This window comes from Plectropomus leopardus, chromosome 17, assembly GCF_026936395.1.
Source record: "Plectropomus leopardus strain MGB_pleo_1.0 chromosome 17, ASM2693639v1, whole genome shotgun sequence".
Taxonomy (NCBI): Eukaryota; Metazoa; Chordata; class Actinopteri; order Perciformes; family Serranidae; genus Plectropomus; species Plectropomus leopardus.
The window spans coordinates 24,095,721-24,116,704 of NC_142192.1; the positions used below are offsets into that span (position 1 = coordinate 24,095,721).

General features: G+C 39.1%; 1 protein-coding gene across 1 annotated transcript; it reads right to left on the minus strand.

Annotated features, from left to right (window-relative positions):
• Positions 1–904: 904 nt before the first annotated feature.
• Positions 905–20,947, minus strand: skic2 (SKI2 subunit of superkiller complex). The gene is made up of 29 exons (XM_042506772.2): positions 20,805–20,947; positions 20,334–20,452; positions 18,953–19,074; positions 18,389–18,506; positions 17,399–17,513; positions 17,212–17,286; positions 17,054–17,107; positions 16,797–16,960; positions 15,260–15,415; positions 14,939–15,084; positions 13,824–13,970; positions 13,646–13,730; positions 13,440–13,546; positions 13,207–13,353; positions 13,028–13,124; positions 12,734–12,946; positions 11,601–11,711; positions 11,358–11,469; positions 11,080–11,198; positions 9,721–9,852; positions 9,054–9,191; positions 8,859–8,963; positions 7,731–7,866; positions 7,469–7,595; positions 6,319–6,529; positions 5,290–5,400; positions 4,158–4,376; positions 2,902–3,042; positions 905–1,330 (listed from the first exon to the last, which is right to left on the minus strand). Exons 1-29 carry the CDS (start codon positions 20,815–20,817, stop codon positions 1,130–1,132), a joined length of 3,741 nt encoding a protein of 1,246 aa, XP_042362706.1. The 5' UTR covers positions 20,818–20,947; the 3' UTR covers positions 905–1,129.
• Between the last annotated feature and the right edge of the window lie 37 nt (positions 20,948–20,984).

A 20,984-nucleotide genomic window follows, 5' to 3' on the forward strand; every position in this document is an offset into this window, starting at 1 on the left:
GTGGTGGAAGAATTATTCAGATCCTTTACTTAGATAAAAGTACTATTAGAAAATATTTTCACAAAGCCCTGTGTTAAAAAATTAATTTAAGTTAAAGTGAATAACTGTAATCAGGAAAATGCATCTGAAGTAAGTACCCACTAAGAAAAATCTTAAAAAAAACAAAAAAACAAAAACAAACAAACATTACAAAACAGAATAAAATACCCCTAACCTCAAAATTATAATTAAAAAAAACAAACACCCCCAAAACTCAACATTATTCAAAAAAAGACAAAAAAGAAATAAACATACCAGACTCAAAATTAAGAGAATAAAAACACCCCCAGAACAATTACAAAAAAAGTAAAGGAAAAAAACAACATTAAAACCCCCCACTTAATTATAGTAGAAAAAAACAACAAAAACTTCAAAATTTAAAAAAAAGATAACATATTCAAAAATTACCTAAAAAGAATAAAAAACATTAACATTTTTAAATCAAAATTGAAAATAAACTCTAAACTAAACTCTGAATTAATTACAGAAAGAAAAGACTTAAAAGGTCATCAAAATAATTGGCAATTCATTTTCTGTGAATTGACAGATTAACCAACAATTGTTGCTGCAGTACTTGCGTAAACTGTTTGCAAATTTAATTTACAACAAACATTTTATAAATTATCATTTTAATTCAAAAATCTTATTTTGTAAGGCTGTCAGATAAACGTAGTGAAGCAAAAAGTACAATATTTCCCTCTAAAATTAAGTAGCATGAAAACAAAATACTCATGTTAAGTACCTCAAATTCATACTTTAGTACAGTACTTGAGTAAATGTATTTAGTTACATTCCACCACTGGTCAGAACAACCAGGAGAGTGATGCATGTGCAATCAAACATTTACAAACATCTGAGACAAACATGATTTGGGAATACAGATTTTTATTACTGTACAATAAATTACAGATTTCATGTTCATTCCCACAGTCTCTACTTTGGTCTGTTGGTTAAAATCATTCCCTTCTTCATTGTCAGGAACTGTAAACATGTTTTATAGGCACATACAGCACTTAAACCATCTCCTCACCTCCCCCACATCTTTCTCACACCTTTCACACAAAGAAGCGCTCGGCTGCAGGCTCGTCTCTCAGTGGGTGTAGAGCGAGGCGGTGAAGACGATGTCCCTGCGGATGGCCAGGGAGGCCTTCTCCATCTTGCTCCCCAGGACGGAGTCTCCCACGATACGGGCGGCCTGACGCACCTCCTTCAGCACCTCGTCCAGGCGCTGGATGCAGCGGACCACCGTGCCCTCCTGGACGTCTGTGAGTTGGGCGATCTCTGCGAACGGCTGTGATGAGATGGCGGGAGTGAGACAGGAGGAGGGTGAGATGGTGATGATGCAACACAAGGGGGAAAAAAGTCGCAGAAATTAAGAGAGTAAATTCAGTGAATAAAGAAGGAAATGCAAACTGTGTTTGAATGTATCTTAAATGCTGAATGTGCAGGATTTAGTGGCATCTAGCAGTGAGGTTGCAGATTGTAATAAACGGAAATTTCTCCTGTGTGCCAAGCATGTAGGAGAGCTACGATAGCTGACACCAAACTGCAAATGGCCTAATATAGAGCCAGTGTTTGATTTGTCCTCTCAGGGCTACTGTAGAACAACATGGCGGACTCCATGGATGAGGACCCGCTCCATATGTAGATATAAACGGCTCGTTCGAAGATAACAAAAACATGACAATTCTTAGTTTCAGCTGATTGCACACTAAAGAAAACATACATATCATATTTCATTTTTGCAAATATATCCACTTAAATCCTACAAACTGGACCTTTAACATAATTTAAAATCTGCTATATAAATCATTTCAAACAATAAAACCACTTAAACTGCTAATAAATGCGTCATAAAATAGTTAAAACTAGCCTTAATTCAAGCTTTGAGATCTCATTCATTGTGATTTAATTACATCAACTTGAGAAAATAATCAGTAACATTCAGTTATACGTTTAGGTCCCGCACTCCAGCTTTTGAGACACTAGAGCAATTTAATATTACGCGTCTATAAAGTTTGGGTCCTCACAAGCTTTGCATTAATAATGAAAGCTCAAAATCGATGCAGCAAAGATGTCCAGAATCCTATAATTCCCATAATGACATTGTTTGTTATGCTGCCTTCACATGCTCCTCTGAAAATATTGCACCTCCCAGTTCTACAATAGTAATAATGACGTACACTCATTGAAGTGCTTTAAAAAGCATGACACATATTTACTAGAAGTAAAAAGGTTGACTTTTTGTGGCTGACGTTTTACCAAAAGCAAGTAGCACAGAGCTCCTTTGTGCTTCAGCAGCAGAACCAAGCACATAGAGTGTGCATCAGGTATGTGGTTGACGTTTTAATTTCTTTATAAGCTTAAATAACATAATTAGCTAATATTTGCATAGCTAGCTATCTTTGTGTTCCTGTTGTTTCAGTGAATAAAGGGCTCAAGGTGTTGCTGAGGTAATTGCAATGAAAATCGGCTGTTGACACTGTTTCCATGCATGCAAACGTCACGTAACTGTCACTTTCAACTCCGCAACTTGGGTATCATCGAAATTTCCCAATTTCCCACTCATAATTACAACTTTGGAGAGCTGTTCGTGTGCTCCTTACTTTCAAATACGGTAAATGTGATATTTCTGAGGAGCACGTGAAGGCAGCATAAAAGCTGCCATGCCTTGTAAAAACTCCAGTTTGGACTTTAACATCTCCAAGTTTTCACAGGCTGAGCAGTTCTCTACATGTTGACATGTAAAATCGGTTGAGTGCGCCTTTAACAGGCCATTTTTTTCTCATCCACGTACAGACTGCATGTTACCAGTGTGAATGAGGTCAAAATCAAGCGCAACAACAAGGAGTTAACCCTCACCATGCCTCTGGCCCAGCAGTACACCACCTCTGTCAGGCCGAACTTGAACTGGCCAACAAACTCCTCAGCTGTCTGTGGTATCCCACAATCCCTCTGCAGCTCTCCGATACGTTTGGCCACTGACAGCACCCGATCAATGCCCTGAAAGAAAAAGACAGAGAGAGACGTAAGGCGGGTTTCCATTACAGATTCTGCAAAACTTAGGCGATATTTTCGAAAGGTAGATAAAACGCGGTTGTGAGATGATCTTCTCAATCCAAGAGGCGTGACGATGGATGTTCAAAACATTAGCTGATTTATTTCTATTGCAGCCACCGCGTTAGCCGTCATTATTTCCAATCGAAGCGACGTTGCTGGTTATGCGAATGATAATGGAAAGGCAAGACCTTTATACTTGGGAGCGGCCATGTATGAGGGATTTCTGTGAGGTGATAGATTTCACAGAGGAGTTGTGGATTCAATACTTCCAGATGATCCGCTCAACTTTGAAGAGTTATGCGATGCAGTAACACGTCTTGTAGCTCCTGCTGCATCATGCCTGAGAGAGTCAATAAAGTTTTTCCATTGCAGTTTTGCAAAATATGGATTTTTCAAAAGGCCTGAAATACCACCTCATGCAAGCCAAAAAACTTTTTTGCAATAAATGGAAGTTTGTTTTCGATATTGACGTGTTTCCATTAGGCCTATTTTATATTCGTAATTTCAATTTGTGCAATGTTAAGGGTTAACCTAGAGAGAAAGAGGAAGAGGAGGAGAGATTGTGGAGCAGATGGAAATGTGTAAGTTAAGCCTGAAAGACAGAGATTTATTATTATTATTTTTTTACAGGAGGCTCTTAACTGCGCCTCTCTCTTGCCTCTTGGTGATGTTAAAGAAATCTGTTTTACAAACCGTACCGTGATGCGTCTGCTCTGCTATCGCAGGTCTACAGAACTCAGGTCATCACTAATTCAGGCGCTCATAAAGCATTTTCATGTATCAAGGACCGTTTAACAACACACACACACTGACACAGCAGAGGAGAGTCTGATGGAGACAGACGAGTGAACTCATAAGTGAGCAAGTGACTGGGATGAGTCAGGTGAAATGCCCTTAATGTCCTTTCTGCGGGGCGAGGATGTACGATGTGTGTTTGTGTGTGTGAGTCACCCACGCAGGAGGGAAAGTCTGTACAGTATGTCAGTACAAACACATCACGGCTGTCATTTGAATGACTGTGCTCTTTGTGAGATACAAACAAGACTGAAGCACCTCACCTCCTGCAGCGTGTTGGTGATGTGCGGCTCCACCTGCGTGTTTTGCGTGAACACCAGACAGGACAGCAGGGCGGCGCTCTCCTCGGGCGCCAGCGGGCTCAGGACGTTCTCGAACAGCAGCTCAGTCAGCAGCAGCTCGTGGCTGCTGATCTGACACGCCACGCGGCCTTTCAGCTGCACCGCCCCGCTGCCGTCGACGTACTGGAGGGACTGCAGCACCTGAGGGAGAACAGCAGGGGAGTAAACCTCTGAGTGTCTTTGTTCAGGATCTAAGAAAAGCTCTAAAATACAAATGTAAATGCTAAAGTGGTAAATAATTATCTAAGACAGTGCTCCCCAAACCTCTCCTCGACTACCACTCATCCTGCATGTTTTGGATCTCTCCCTGCTGCAACACAGCTGGTTCAAATGATCAACTCGTTATGAACTCCTTTAACTGTGTGATGACCAGCTGATCATTTAATCCAGCTGCGTAGCAGCAGGGAGAGATTTAAAACATGCAGGACATGTAGTACTGAAGGAGATGATCTAAGAGTTATGACCTAAGTTAGATTTTCAATTTCTCAAAAACAAAAAAATTAAAAAGAAAAATTCCTAATCTAAAAATCTAATCTCAGTTTAGAATGACATGAAGGGTTTTTAGTATTACAGCAGCATGTTTCCAAGTACTTTGTTCATGTTTTCCTCAGTAATTTAGGCATCACAGAGTCATCCCAATCTTGGGGGCGAGGGCAAATATTTTGGGCCGATTCAGTGCGAACGTCAGAACCAAGACCTCCTCTTCTGTGTGCCGGTCATTTGGGCTAATCACTATGAACAGATGTCAGCATGTGAATGTAGATCATTTAAAAAAAAACTAATATAAGCCTACTTTTACTTTCTAATCTTTCTTTCTTGTTTGAAGTATAAACACAGATAAAGGCAAGACAAGACGAGTGTTGATTAAAGAATCAAATCTACAGCTTTAGTTAGGATTTCTAAGATAAGATAAGTCTGAGATAAAATAGGACACAGGAAGTATTTCTGTAATGGTAAGATAGGATTTTTTTTCCTATTTTTGAAACTAAGTTTGAGATAGGACAAGTAGCTAAGACATTTATCTGTAATGATTTCCCAGGACAGCGAGTCAAACCTTGATCCTCTGGTGGTATTCAGGCAGCAGAGACAGGGACTGATCAGAAACCAGGAACAGCAGCCGGTCCAGCTCCTCCTGCACACTCATCCTCTCCTGAACCCGAGCAAACTGACACACACACACACACACACACACACACACACACACACACACACACACACACACACAGTTACTTGACTTGAATATACATCAGCAGCACAGCAGCACTTGACCTGATTTCAGTGCATCAAATAAACCAACTCTGCGTTCTAGCGGAGGGGATAACGTTTCCTATTGTGCTCTCATTGACAGCACAGAGGAGTCTGTAGCTCAACATGTTACATAAACCCACTGAGGCCAATTACTCCGTACTAACAGTTTCCACTGTAGAGCACACTGCATTAACCACCGCTTTATAATACCCACAATTCATAAAGACACAAGAAAGCGTGAATCTACAGTGATGAGAGGAGACTGTGATACTGCAACTAAGAGCCTGTTATCTTGCAAAGTAATGAAGGATTTCGTGTGTGTGTGCGTGAGACGACTCAAACGACACGCCGCGCCTGTGAGCTGCGGCTATGAGCCTATATGGGTAATTATAGAAACAGCCAGCTCCGATTTTTGCATCTTATCTCCTCGACAAGGCTGGCAGGAAGACAGGATACGCAAACACAAAAATCTTGTGGCGTAGTTTGATGTTATTATTGTGGAAAATAGAAGAGAAATGACGGGGGGATAAAAAGGAGCTGATGCTGGGATGAAAAGGGAGAAATGAGGGGAGGCAGCAAAAAGGGGGCCAATTGTAAAGTGTGTTATGTAAGGGTATGATGTTAATTAGCTGCATAAATATTCAATTGCTGCACAAAAGAATTTGGTGTCTTTATTAAACAAACACTGGAATGAAACACTTTCGGCATCATTCATCTGCATAGTGAAGCTCAAAAATATAAATAACTCCCATACAGAACAAAAGAGTTCATTCAAGGACAGCCTCCATTAAACACACACCTACACACACACACACGCACACAAACAAAAACACACCTGCTCTGCGAAGGTGGGCGAGTGGATGCAGTTGAACTCTTTGAGGCTGTCCTGCAGCACACGGAGCCTCATGGAGTCCTCCACCACGTCCACGTTCTTCAGCTGAAGGTCGTTCACAGGGTCAAGGGTCGCGATGCCGCTGGGGTTGGCCTCAGCCAATCGCAGGAGCTCCTGGGTCGCCGTGGAGATGGCTTGGCCCGGAGGGTCAAACCTGAAGAGACAAAGACAAAAATGCGGTTTGATACAGAGCTATGAATTAACAGGAACAAAAAGAGACAAATAGACACCGTTACACGGTAGAGAGGAAAGGAGAAGTTGGATGACTAATTAAACCAAACCACTATACCGAGTCCCTTTTATCTTTTTTACTTAAATTTATGTCTTTTACTTTACTTTTACTCATTTCATTCATGCGAGGTTAATTATACTTGATTTTGTTATGTCTTTTTGGGCGGGTATATGCAAGTACATAAGGAAAATAAAGCTACTGCCCTAGCAGCATTAACACAAAGGCTATATTTGTGTTCAGAAGGTATTTATGGGGTTTGAAATCCCCTGATACACTGCAAGGTATAATATTTATAGTTTTTAATAAAGAGGGGATAATTAGTTCCCCTAATTTTTTTAGATTTGTTTTACTTTACCTGCAGCTTCCTTGGCAGACCAGGTATAATTAAAAACCTCTTAATTCCCTTTATATTTATTATAACTTTTTTTTTCTTATTGTTTGGGGGGGGGGGGGTTTGCTCGTAAACTTAACAGATGAATAAAAGCAGATGAGTATGCAGAAATAAAAGAGATACAGTTAATTAAAGTAAGAAATGAAAATAAAAATCAATAACACTAATACTAAAATATATAACAAAAGAAACAGCAATAAAAAATAAGTAAGAAGGAAAAAGTAAATATGTAAAAATAAAGACATAATAAATAAAAATAATAAATAAATTAATTAAAAGCCTAATAAAAAGAGGGAAGGAAGTGACACAGGGGAAGTTGCCAAAATAAATTCCCTTTTATATTTAAATCAACATGAAGTTGCCGATGTAAAAATTCCTTCAGAATAACTGGGAAAGGAAAGAGCGATGACTGTGTTATAAGAAGCAAATTACAAAAACTGACTGAGATCAGTCAGCTCTTTCTCACATACTTGAACCGCGGCTGTTGCCTCTTGTTGTAGTTGTCGATGATCCTGTCTGGAATCACTTTGAGCGTTTTCACTGTGATGCCTGAGATTTCGTGAAGCTTCAACTTCTGCACCGTGTGGCTGCACGGGCCTGACAACAACAGAAGGAACAACCGTCATTTACACTTCTGTTGAACTCAACGGTTGGTTTGAGTAAATATATAAAAGGTGCGGGGGTAGAAATGTAAGAAAGCGTGTGTCTGTGTCTGTCTGTCAGTCAGCCAACCTTCAGGTATGAAGAGCGCGGTGTTGTAGAGGTGAGGGAAAGCGTTGTTGTTGTTTTCTTTTCCTTCGCCTTCCTCGTTGCCCTTGTCACAGATGATGAGAGCCGTGAAGGTGCGATTCACAGAGTCGTTGGACACCTGGCATAAAGGAGGAGACGTCAAGAGATGGATGTAGGAATAAGGGACAGTTTCTTCCCGTGTTTGTGTGTGTGTATGTGTGTGTGTGTCTCCACTGAATGCTCTGGTTTTCACCCCTATTCTGAAGACATGCAGGTAGGGTGGAATAGAAACCCTAAACTTCTTGCAGGTTTTAATATTTATTTGTGCTTTTTTTTTTCCCCACTGCATGCTGGGAGAGGCTCCAGACCTACTCGACCCTGAACGCTGAGAATACTGGATCTACTGCAGTGATTTCCAAAGCTTTACTTTACTTTTTATGTTGTGAAACTTATGTGATTACATCCTGTACCCAATTATCAAACTATTAAATTCTACATTTTCTGTCTGTGCATGTTGACCTTTTGCCCACATGCTTTCTATCTATATGCTGTACTTTAAAGTTTCTTTAAAACAAATATCACAGACACCACCTACAGAAACTAAAACTTCATCAGAGTAAACTCCAAAGCGATCTACAGCTCTAGTTGTCTGATTACTTGATGATATTTGTGGGAAAAAAAGGCCAGAACAACAACCGAAAAAAAGAAAATAAAACACACAAAGGATTTACGTTTAAGATTAAATTCTAATTATTTAGACACAACACAGCAGCACTGAATAGTCTAGTTATTTTTTTTTCATTTTTGTGACTTAACAATGTTTTATGCAGCCATCTCAACCCTTACAAAAGAGGGAACATTAAATAAAGATAAACTAAAATAACTAATGACAGACAAAAACATTTCAGTTTATTGTACACCAGCTGAAGACAGCCTGACAGTGCGGTAACTTTAAATGTTTCTATCACATAATTAAATATAATTTCAGCCTTGGATTCAGCACAGCGGGCTGCCACACTACATATTTTCACTTTGCGATTGCACTTTGTGATGAGCATTTAAGTTTTCAGGAATGTTTATGTCTTCATCTGCTGCTACGTGTTACACAGACATTATCAGACACGCTCCCACCTGTAGGATGACTCCCAGAGCGTTGACATGCCGCTTGTTGTTCACCACCAGGACGCGACCCACAGACAGAGCCTTCAGCCCGTTGACAGACTCCAGGATAGCGCGCTGAAACCACAGACAGCAGCGAGGAAATGCAGCCGATTAAAGCATGAAGCAAGAATGTGATCTTTGGTGTGTGTGTGTGTGTGTGTTTACCTGGAGGGCCTCGGTGGTGGTTCGTAGCTCCGTCACAGTGTGGTAGTAAGGCAACAGGTCGGACAGCTGACCTTCTGTGTCCAGAGGAGGCAGAGAGGACAGCGACTGCTTCAGCTGGCTGATCCTCTTCTCGTGAGCCTACAGCAGGAGGAGAGGAGAAGGAAGAGCTTCGATGAGGCGAGGCAAGTTTATTTTTAGCACCTTTCAGACACAAGGCAATTCAAAGTGTTTTACAAAGGAACAGAAAACAATCCATTAAGAAAACTTTAAAACTGTATTAAAAACACTTACAGACAATCAAAGAGAAAAAGCAAGACAAAAGATGTTACTGGAAAGCCACATTCAGCAGACCTCAGGTATTCAGGGAGTTTGTCCCACAGGTGGGGAGCATAAAAACCGCAAACTGCTTCATCTTTCTTGGTTTTGATCGTGGGAACGCTGAGCAAACTTATTCCAGATGACCTAAAGGTGTCTGGCTGCATTGTAGTGTACAAGTAAATCAGAAATGTATTTAGGCCCGAGACCATTTAGTGCTTTATAGACGAGAAACATTATTTTAAAATCTTTCTTTTGACATTTTCTGTCATTTACGTAAATTTTTTTAACTTACCTTTGTGCTGTATAAGATATATAATCACACTGGTGCTGTTCTGCAGGCGTTTGTTACCTGAGTGTCCCTGTGGCTCTCAGAAAAGCTCCTCCTCATCATGTCGGTCACGCGGAGAGCTTCGACTCGCAGCAGGTTGAGGATCATCGTGTAAGTGAGTCTGAACTGGGACTGGAGGGTGGTGGGTTTACCCTGAAACAGGAGTGGTGAGATTTTCCAGTCTGCAGCTATAAAGACTCATTTTCTGAATCCATTTTCATTTCTAGGATTAATTAATTGTTGGTTATAGTCATTTCATGGGGTTTATAAACTATATATATGTATATATATATATATATATATATATATATATATATATATATATATATATATATATATATATATATATATATATATATATATATTTATTTTAAAAATATTAAATATCAACCAGATATTTCTTTCAGTGCCAGCAATTTAAAAAGGAGGATTGTTTTTCACTTTTCCTGCTGCTGCTTTGGCAGACGAGGTGTAATTCCCTTAATATTTGTTTTAACTGTTTTGTTTTTTTAGAAATTGGATTTCGCTCATAAACTGAACAGATGGACTAAGCTACATGAATATGCAGAGACATAAAAAAAATACAGGCAATTAAGTAAGAAATAAAAAATCAATAATATTAATAAAAAATTTAACAAAAGTAACAACAAAAAATAATTTCTGCAAAGATATATAAATATAAAATATTATATTTTAATATTATTATATATTATATTATTATTATATAATATATAATAATTATATTATATATTATTATTATATAATATATAATAATTATATTATATATTATTATTATATACTATATAATAATTATATTATATATTATTATATTATATTTTATATAAATATAAAAAGAATAATAAATAAAAAAAAGAACCCCAATAAAGGAAGAGGAGGCAGAAGTTGGCAAAGAAGTTGCTAAAATAAATTCCTGTATGTAATACTGTATGTAACACACTGACTATAGACACTTATCTCATACAGCCCCACTTCAAAAACCCCAAACTATGCCTTAAAATGAAGTTTGCCAGTGTAAACATTCCTTAAAAATAATTGGAATAGGAAAGAGCACTGGCTGTTTTATAGCAAACAGATACAATAACTTTTTCAAACAGATTTTTAAGATAAAGCTAGAGATGAAGGAGAATAATTTCTCTTAAAGAGCACATTGAATCAAAACACTCCTCTCAGAGTGAAAGAGAGTTAAAATAGCCCACTCAACTGTGTTATTAAATGTTTCATGAATAACCCGGCGTGCAGCACTTTCTTTGAAACTCGGCCAAAGTAAACAGGAGGCTCTGCTTTGAGCGATTAAACATATTTTGCAATATTGACCTGCAGAAGGAGATTTACGATCACAGAGCAGACGGAGGGCCTCACCAGCATCATGACATGCAGATCTGCCATCTCGTGAACTCCGGCTTTGCACAGAATGATGACGGTGCCGGTGGCGTCCAGACCTCTCCTGCCTGCTCTGCCCGCCATCTGAATATACTCACCTGAAAGTAAAAGTTCAAAAACATTAAAGAGAAATCAAAACTACTGTTGTTTTCCCTCGACTCCGATTCATCCTCGGAGATGAAAGAGAATAATAAATGTTGGCTCAGATGAAAGAGAGGGAACGCAGACACACGGGAGACGGAGAGAGAGCACCAAACCTGGCAGCAGATTTCTAAAGCCGGTCCCGTCGTGTTTCCTGATGCTGTCGAACACCACGGTCCTCGCAGGCATGTTAACTCCCATCGCAAACGTCTCGGTGGCAAAAAGCACCTGGGATATGAAGGGAGTATTGTTTTAATCATCTGTGGACTGATGGAGATTATGCTTTAAGGTTTGTTAGTTTAATTTTTTTTTTAATGATGTGCTTTTATGATATCTTCTTGTCCTCTGGTGTGACTCACCTTTACGAGGCCTCGGGAGAAGAGCATCTCAATGACCTCCTTCAGTATCGGCAGGATGCCGCTATGATGGACCGCTATTCCCCTCTTCAACAGGTCCCTCATCGTCAAGATCTAAACATGGAATTTGTAATGATCATTATTAATACAGCATTAAAGGGACAGGTCACCAAAAAATAAAAAACGGCTGCTTTCACACCTGTAACGGTAATTCGCCACCTCCAGTTCTTTCATTGAGGTTGGTTTCCAAAACAGCAGTAGGTGTGCGGATAGGTAGATACAGATATATAGGTATATTTAGACATATATGTGTGTGTCTAAATATATATATATATATATATATATATATATATATATATATATATATATATATTAGGGCTGTCAATCAATTGAAATATTTAATTGCGATTAATTGCATGCTCATCCATTGTTAACATCACATTTTTTATTTGTTCTATATGTACCTTAAACAGACAAACAACAAGTTTTTTTACTTTCGTCAATATGGGAGTGGACAAATATGCTTGCTTTATGCACATGTACGTATATTATCATTATTGCAACAATCCAGAACAATGACGATTACTCTCCAGAATATCCTCAAAGGTACTGCATGCTCAAAGATATGCTGGAAGAGAAACGTCAGCATATTTCTGCAGAGAAACTGTGATGGCTTGGTTGAGGCTTTGTGCGACGCAGGGCACACAGTTGAACGGGAGCTGCCTGGCTGCTGCATCAGTGGTCGCTGTGCTGACTTTATGTTCAGTGTCCCACCGTCTGGCTGTCTGGCTACCTGCATAAAGTGCAGGTCAACTGCAAACTCTGCCTTTGGCAAGGGGGGAGGAGAGCTCTGCGCTGTGCCAGCAAGTGGTATTTGATACTCGATATATTCTGGTGGTAACTCACTTCACATCGACAGTAAATGCAAATATGTTTGGTCTTGTTGAGAGAACCATATATCATCTATACACATATAGACGAGAGCAGCCTTATACCTGCTGCTGTGCGGTTTGCATCTTTTGATCATAAGTGTGTCATGCAGTGTGGGACTTCCACTGGTCTGGTCTAAGTCGAGACTTGGTGTCAACCCTTCAGTGTTTGGTCTTGTCTTGGTTTATGAGGTCTACAACACTGACCTGAGGCAGCTGTCTGTCTCCTCCTCGGAGGCGACTCAGGCTCTTCTGGAAGAACGAGTGAATCTCAGCCTTCTCTATGGAGGTGGTCAAGTCCATGGAGTCCAGCGAGCGGGCGTTCTCGTCACAGCGCGTCCGAGAGAAGGTGAAGGCGACCACCGGCGTCTGCTGCCGCTGGGACAGGAAGTGCAGGAGAGTGAGCCACACGGATCGGTCCTGCAGGGAAAACACAGACAGGGATGAGAACAAGAAGATGCTGTTTGATAAAAATCAAGAAGAGAAGGTGAAGGGAATTACCTGACTAGCTGTGGTGTTGTGAGAAGTACTTTTCGTGCCAAATGACTGGGCGTGTTTGCTGGTGCGCTCCTTCTTGGCATCAACGGCTGCGTAATACCTGAACAACAAGCACAACTTCCTTTATGAGAAACTGCCTCTACAGAAGAAAAACACAGCTGCAAACTGGAAAAAAGCTGTACCCTTTAGTGAGGAAGTTTCCTGCTGCATCGATCAGTAGGAACATCTCTTTCTGAGTCTTGGTGCTGTTTCCAGTGTACAGAAAATGCTCCAGAGGCACAGGTCGCTTCATCGTGCTGATCACGTAAATATGCCTCTTTTTTATACGACTAGGAATAAGAAAAATGAATGTGAGAAATGTTCAAAAGATACATAAATAGCATTAGACACCGAAACACTCTCCAAGTGCACCTACCCGATCCACTCGCTGAACTCCAGAGCGTTTGGCACTGTGGCGCTGAGGAGAATGATACTGACGTGATCAGGAAGCATAATCAAAACCTCCTCCCAAACGACCCCTCTCTGAGGATAAACAAATAAGAGAGAAAACGTGTTGTTTTAACTTCAACAGTTAAATTATGTAAATGAAAGATGCAGGAAGCAGGTGGGACGGTTGCAGACCTCGGCGTCGTTAATGTAGTGAACCTCGTCAAAGATCACCCACTCCAAGTCTCTGATGACCTCTGAGCCGTTGTAAAGCATAGACCTGAAGGGAAAAAACAATAGCAATAAATCTAAAAAAAAAACTGTATTTTATTAAAAATATGAATTTAATATCTATAACACACAGCCACCGTACCGGAGGATCTCCGTGGTCATGATGAGGCAGGAAGATTCGGGGCTGAGCTGGACGTCGCCCGTCAGCAGTCCGACATCTCCAAAGGTGTTTTTAAAGTCTCTGAACTTCTGATTGGACAGAGCTTTGATGGGAGACGTGTAGATGGTCCTGTCAAAACACCAGAATGAAAAGTCAGAATATGATATTCACATACATAAAATACAGAAAATAAAGACAAAAGAGGAAAAAAATGATACTGTTAAGCACGTATAGGATGTTGTGAAAATTTCTTGTCACGATTATACTGGCCAAAAAGACCGCAATGCTCGATATTATCCACAATCATCATATTATGCTTAACCCCTAGAAACCTGAACTGACATCAGTCTTCTTCTGCTGCGTTCAGATGCCTTTCACAAGCTACCTGACCCTCTGAAACTGAGCAAATTGGTTAGATTTCTTTCAAAAACATATGGAAAAAAAGGCAGTGACCAAGTTGGCCAGAAATATCCCGTGAATTGCAAGAAATCAGTAAAAGATGACAAGAAAAGAGGGGAGGATTTTTAGATAATTATCCCAAAAATAGGGAAACTGTCCAGAAAACTATAGTCATAATGAAAATAATTTTAGATTTAAATGTATGCTATAGAAAAATAGATTAAATATCTAAAATAAAGACATATTTGATTTTCAGTACTTTTTCACGTTATTTTGTTTGTTTTTTACTGTTTTTTTTTCCTGCTTACGTTCAGGTAATTTTCTTGTGACTTTTTCACTATTTTTTGGTCATTTTTGAGCCATGTCTCGTTAAGTTGCTTGTTGTCTTCTCCCCATGTTTTCCAGAGAAATCATGAAGTTTGAGGGCCCACCTCCTCTGCAGGTCTGAGTACACACGCTCCACATGAACCTCACATCATATCTTTAATTTAGTCATGCTGAATGATAACCTGCAACCCTGTGAGACAGTAGCAATTCTCCAAGCTCTTTATCTCACAAATGCTTTCCAAACGTAAAAGTTCAAACGCAAACTCCTCAAATTTTACTGGATATGTGTTTATCTCGCTGCAAATCTGCACTCCTACACACACACAACGAGGGCAAGAGGGGGAAATTAATTTGTGCCAACAGATACACACCTTGTCATGTGTTTCTGTGAGAGGGCGATGGCGTATTCGGCCACCACTGTTTTGCCAGCTGATGTGTGCGCGGCGACAAACACAGAGTCGTGAGCCTCCAGCCGCAGCACAGCCTGTTTCTGGAAGACGTCCAGCTCAAACGGCCACTGGAGCCGAGAGGAGGGCAGAGAAACAGATCAGTCATCACCGGGCGCTGATGTCATGAGTCATCTCATATACAGAGAAACACAGAGACAACTTAACAGAGAGGGGAGTTAACTGCATATATACAAGAAAAGAGACGTTATACCAGATTTTTTGGATGATTTCTAGAATACAAACCTTGAAAGCTGGGTTGGGGATGCGTTTATAGAAATCATCGCAGGGTGAAGTTATGTTGACAGGGATGGCCCATTTCTTATTCTCCGGTGGATTCTCTTTTGGCTTTGATTTCTCATCGTTTCCTTTCTCCGAGGGAGTCGAGGATGACGCAACGTCCTGGAGACAGAGGAGGAGAAACAGATTTCAGTGCAGTTAACGCTCAGCCAGAGGCGGCGTCGGGATTTAGGTTGCAGCCTTTACAGTATTACTATAGTTTGGGAAAAGCGGGACTGTCTAAAATTACGATCGATTCCAGCTTATAACCCGTACTGCATCATTTTACTCAAGTAGATTATCTGCAGTGATTGAGAACAAGAGACACAAACATGAATCATGAACATTTTCATCTCACCATGCATAAATATTCAGTAAACATTAACTGTACATATTCTGATACATTTGGAATAAATAATACTCAAATATGTCAGTCAACTGTAAATTTGAATTAATACACACAGACTTACTGTAACAGCATGATGAAGACAGACAGTGGGCTTTTCTCATTTCTCAATTTGTCGCCTCCTCTCCACAGACATTTAACAAAATAAGATGTCTATACTTTAGAGAAGTTATTTTAAAGCGTCATCATTTTAAAGCGTCATCATTTTAAAGCGTCATCATTTTATAGCGATGTCAATTAAATTTGAAGTATGACACAGCTGCATTATCAGCTGTGTTATTGTGCCTCTTTTATAGGCCATAGATGCCTCAACAGGGTTCCTTAAGCTTTAGGCAAGTTAGATTTTTAAATGCCACTGGCAATGAAATTTAATACCAATATTACACTATCCAAAATTGAAATAAATAGATAGATAAATAAATAATTGAAAATGCAATAAATTCTATAAAAAAATGATTTTAACAATTATTTTGAGATTTTACAATACAACATTAAAAAAATCCTAGAATTATATTCCCCATGAAGAACTTTTAAGACTACTGAAAGGCTGATTTAAGACGTCTGATTACCAGTTAAGGTCTTATTTTAAGACTTTTTTAAAGGATCCGAGAGAAGACACAGCTCATAGAAAGCCTCCGGTCTACAAAAGATTTTAGGAATCGAGACATTCTTCGAGAAAGCGTGCTGAGATTGATTACCAGGTCAAAGCCAAAAGGACGAAGGAGAGGAGAGACAAGGAGGCACAAAACAGACTAATGAGAAAAGCCCAGTGTTTTATCTCTCAAGATTTTATGGATGGTGTTTTCAACGCGTCCTTTTTCTTAGGAGCATTTATGACCTAATGTTTCCTCTGCAGTTTCAGTAAATCTGAGACACACTGCGCATTTAACGACCGCAGACGCCATAACTCAACCACCAGCCATCAAGTTTCCAGCTCTCTTTTCAAAACAGTTCAATTTAAGTGACATATAACTGAAATGCAGTATTACTACATTTTTACAGTGACTGAAGTAAATTTAATATCCGAAAAGAAGAAATAAGACCATCTCAGTGTTGATTCATGAGTTCAGAGCAGAGAAAACAAACACGCTGCGGTACCTTGATGCCGAGGTCTTCGAGGCTGTTCGTTCTTGGTAGTTTGGAAACTTCTTCGCTTGCTTTGCCTTCCTCTTTCTCTTCTGCCTCAGGCTGCAAATCAGTGATGTCCTCCAGTGTGGACAGGAGGGACATGAGGTTGACCTGTGGCTTTGCTATCTTGGCATCTTCAGGATACAAATATATATATGTTCAAATTATTTTAATTATCTTTTAAGCTCTATAGGATTTTTTTTCTATGGGAAAGTTTAATATCTAACCTTTGTCAGTGAAGTCCATCCCAGCTTTAAGTCCAGGTGGAACTCTGAGTAAATCTATGAAGGGACAAAAAGATCAAATTCAGCCATAAAGAGCTGAAACATTGTCATCATTATTTTACTGCATAAAACTACTTTTTTTTTTTAAAAAACAAAATCACCATTTTGAAAGTCTATGTCCTCCTCCAGCTCGGACTTCTTCTTGATTTGGTCCAGAGTGAGCTCCTCCATTCCTCCTGAGGAGAGCACCATCACAACAAACATATATAAAGACAAAGTGAAAACATTTTGTCACTAAAGGACAACAGCTGAGGAGAAAATGTTTTGATGGAATCTGGTGAATCTCACCGGGGAGGAAAGGGTAGTTAGTGTTGCTTCCTCGGAGGCTCTCTGACGGCGGTCCGGGCTGACGATGTAATGAAAGAGAGTTCTTTGCTGACAGGCCGGTGTTCTCCAGTAACACCTGAGGATGAATTTAAGACAGAACAGACCCGAAATGTAGCTGAATTAACCTTTACTTTGTTTAAAGTCAGAAAACCTCAGACTCTTGAATTAAGTGGATCTCTTCGTGCATAAATGGAGTAATTGGGACACCCACATTAAGGGTTCTGATGGAAGCCTGATTTTCCCGTAAACTCCCTTCTCCTCTTTTTATTTTGTGTACCATTATAAAATATTTATCCTTCTAAGGTTTCCCCTTTTTGTCTTTTTTTAATTTATGTTATTGGCTTTTTGATTATTATGTATAATTCAAAGCTTTATTCTCTAAAGGGGCTGCTTTTCATGTTCCCTGCCTACATTGTATCTACTGTACGTCATTCTATGAAAAAATAATAAAAACTACAAATCTCAACATAAAAAAGACACAAAACCTCTTTCATTTGAACAGACGAGGACGGATTCTTCAGTAACACAGTTTTACCGCAACATACCGAATTTCTGTCACAGTTTTTAAAACTGGATGGCATTTTGGGGTGCAACTGATAATTATTTTAATTATTTCATTGTTGCTATAGAAAAATAATACCAACAACAATTTTCTAAAGAGCAAGTTTACATATTGAAATCATTATTTTTTATCTAACACACAGTCCCAAAATCCTGAGATATTCAGTTTACTGACATGGAAAAACAAAAAAGAAACATCAATTCACATTAAAAAGGCTGGAGCCAGTAATTAATTGTAATTTTTGCTTTAAAAAAATGACTGAAACTATTAATCGATTCTCAAAAGATTCACATTTTGTCGATCGACTACTCAATCAAGAGCTTCAGATTTACATGCAATTATCCTTTAAGTTATGAAAATAATAACATAACAGTGTGTTTGTGAGCTACCTCTGTGAAGTCCAGCAGCATCCCTGTGGTCGGATCTCTGACGACAGACAGACCGGAGTGAAGTGGAGACTTCGTGCAGTTCATCAGAGAGTCGACATTAACGTCTCTCTGAGTGACCCTGATGAAGACAACAACACGACAGTTACATCTTCTTCAGATGCACGTGGTCATTTTAAAAAAAAAATCCTATAAAACAAATTGAATTATATAAAATCTGATTTAAAATTATAAAATAATGAATCTTTACTGTATCTGCTTAGGATTGGTTATAATTCTGTTTTTTTGTAGTTTATTATCGGGTGACATTTAATTTTAAATCGTTTGCTATATTTGTCTTACAGATAATAATTTATTACAGAATTTCTCTGCTTTCATAATCAAATAGATTCTATGAAGTTAGACAAAAATGTTGTTGTTTCTCATAAAGTAGCTAATTTAAAATTAAATTAAGGGGTTAATGCATTCTGTGATTTGCTATTAAAATACTGAAACCCACAAATCACATATTGCCACTGGATGAATCAAAAGCACATTTTGGTGCATATTCTTTACAGGAACACGTACTTGAGAAACTTCTGGAAGGCAAAGTCTGTGTCGTGTATTGGAAGCCAGGCAGCGTCCTGTAAAAACTGCTTCTCTACTTCTGTCTCCAGGCTCAGGCTGGTGGGGGGAAGCCCATGAGGGAGCTGCGGAGGAAAAAGAAAAGCTCTGATATTCAACAACTCAGTGAGTCAGCAGATGGACACCAGCTAACAGCTGAATCACAGGTTTGATTTCTAAATCATACATTAACTCCTGTCATTTTCCCTCATGATTACTGTCAACTATCAATTCAGAAGCATCTCTCCGTCTTCAAAATGTCACAGAAATAATAAAATTCTAAGGAGAAAAAGACATTTGTGAATGAAACACGCACATGTGAATAGGTGGCATTATTTTACATGCGAACACATTTATTTATAACCACAAAACTACAGACGCATATCAGATGATTTAAAATAATAAAAAGATTTAACTGATACAACCGATGACGTGCCGATTGTATTGTGTGTCCCTACTAGGAAACACGATAAGATCAACACGTCATTGGTATTAGCAGACATTGGCTTTAAAAATGAAATATTGTAATCGACCAACATGCTAACTTCTGCCAAAATCACAAATCAATGTATTCGTTTTTTTAATTTACAAAGTGAACAAGTATAAAACTGCAAACCTCAAGACACATTTCCCATAAATTGTGGTTGTTTTAGTTAGTCTTTTATCTGTTGTGTTTGTATGCATGTGTGTATGTAAATATGTTTGTATGTATATACTATATGACTAAGTTTGTAATGATTTTGTAATTATCTTATTTGTTAGAAGGGTGTCCTTGCAAATGAGAGATTGCTCTCAAGAGCCCTCCCTGTCTAAATAAAGAAATATATAAGTTGAAGTATTTGTCATATTTTGCTCAATGAATGAATGTTACATACACAGAAAATCATTGTATCTTATGTCTCCATCTGCTGGTGGGCCATCGTGATAAGAGTATCAATAATATGATGTTAATTCCACTACAGACGAAACTTGCTCACTAAAATTAGGTGGCAAAAAAGTGGATATATTGATCAGTGTTGTAGTACTCGAGATCGGTCTTGGTCTCAAGACCACTTTTAGAGGGTCTCGGTCTCAGAATCAAAACAGATCAAACATAGCGGAATTTTAATCAAGACCTGTCGAGACCACATGGTCTTGACTACGACACTAATATCAATATCGGTATCAGTTATTGGCCAAATGATTTGATATCGGCATATCAAAAAAAAAACCCAATATCCCTTATAAAAACTGTAAAATGACACATGCATACTATTTCCTTCTGAGCATACTGGAGTAGAGTTGCACAGAAGATAACATGTAAACAGCCAACATGTTGACTGAATGCATCCTGCTGCTCTCTCACCGTGCTCTGTGGAGGTAGAGGCAGGTCAGGTAAAGGGTGTGTGATGAGCTCAAACCTGCCGGAGCATCCCATCTCCAGCAGGGACAGCGGCAGGTCCGCGGGGCCCGCAGGGGGCACATCTGCAGAGAGGCGCGAGACAACAACAACAACACAAAGAATGGACTCAACAAACACAATGAGGCTAATTCACAGCCACACAGGAAGATTATCCAAATGCACACAATGCTAACTTAACGCTTTTATTGTCCGTATGTGTTCAAGAAAGACTGACATTGATACTGCGATTAGTTATTTAACTGAGTATTAAATATATGAGTCATGAGGAAGCTGGATGATGCACAGATTTGACAGCTATTAGCCACATCATCATCACACCAGCTACACCCGAGAGCGGTGTTAGCAACATTAACCGCGCTTCAATACACTTATAAAAATGCAATATAGCTGTACATTTAATAATCCACAACTTACTTATTCTGTCCATGTCCCCACTGTAAAGACAAAGCTAAAAGTTGCCACCAAATAGTTGCTGCTGTCGCCTCGGAAGTTGCCAAAATTGACAAGCGGAAGTGGCTACTGAGTTAGCTAAACTAAGCTATCTAACAGGAATAACAAAACTAAACTGTACACCTGAAAAAAAATATATGATTC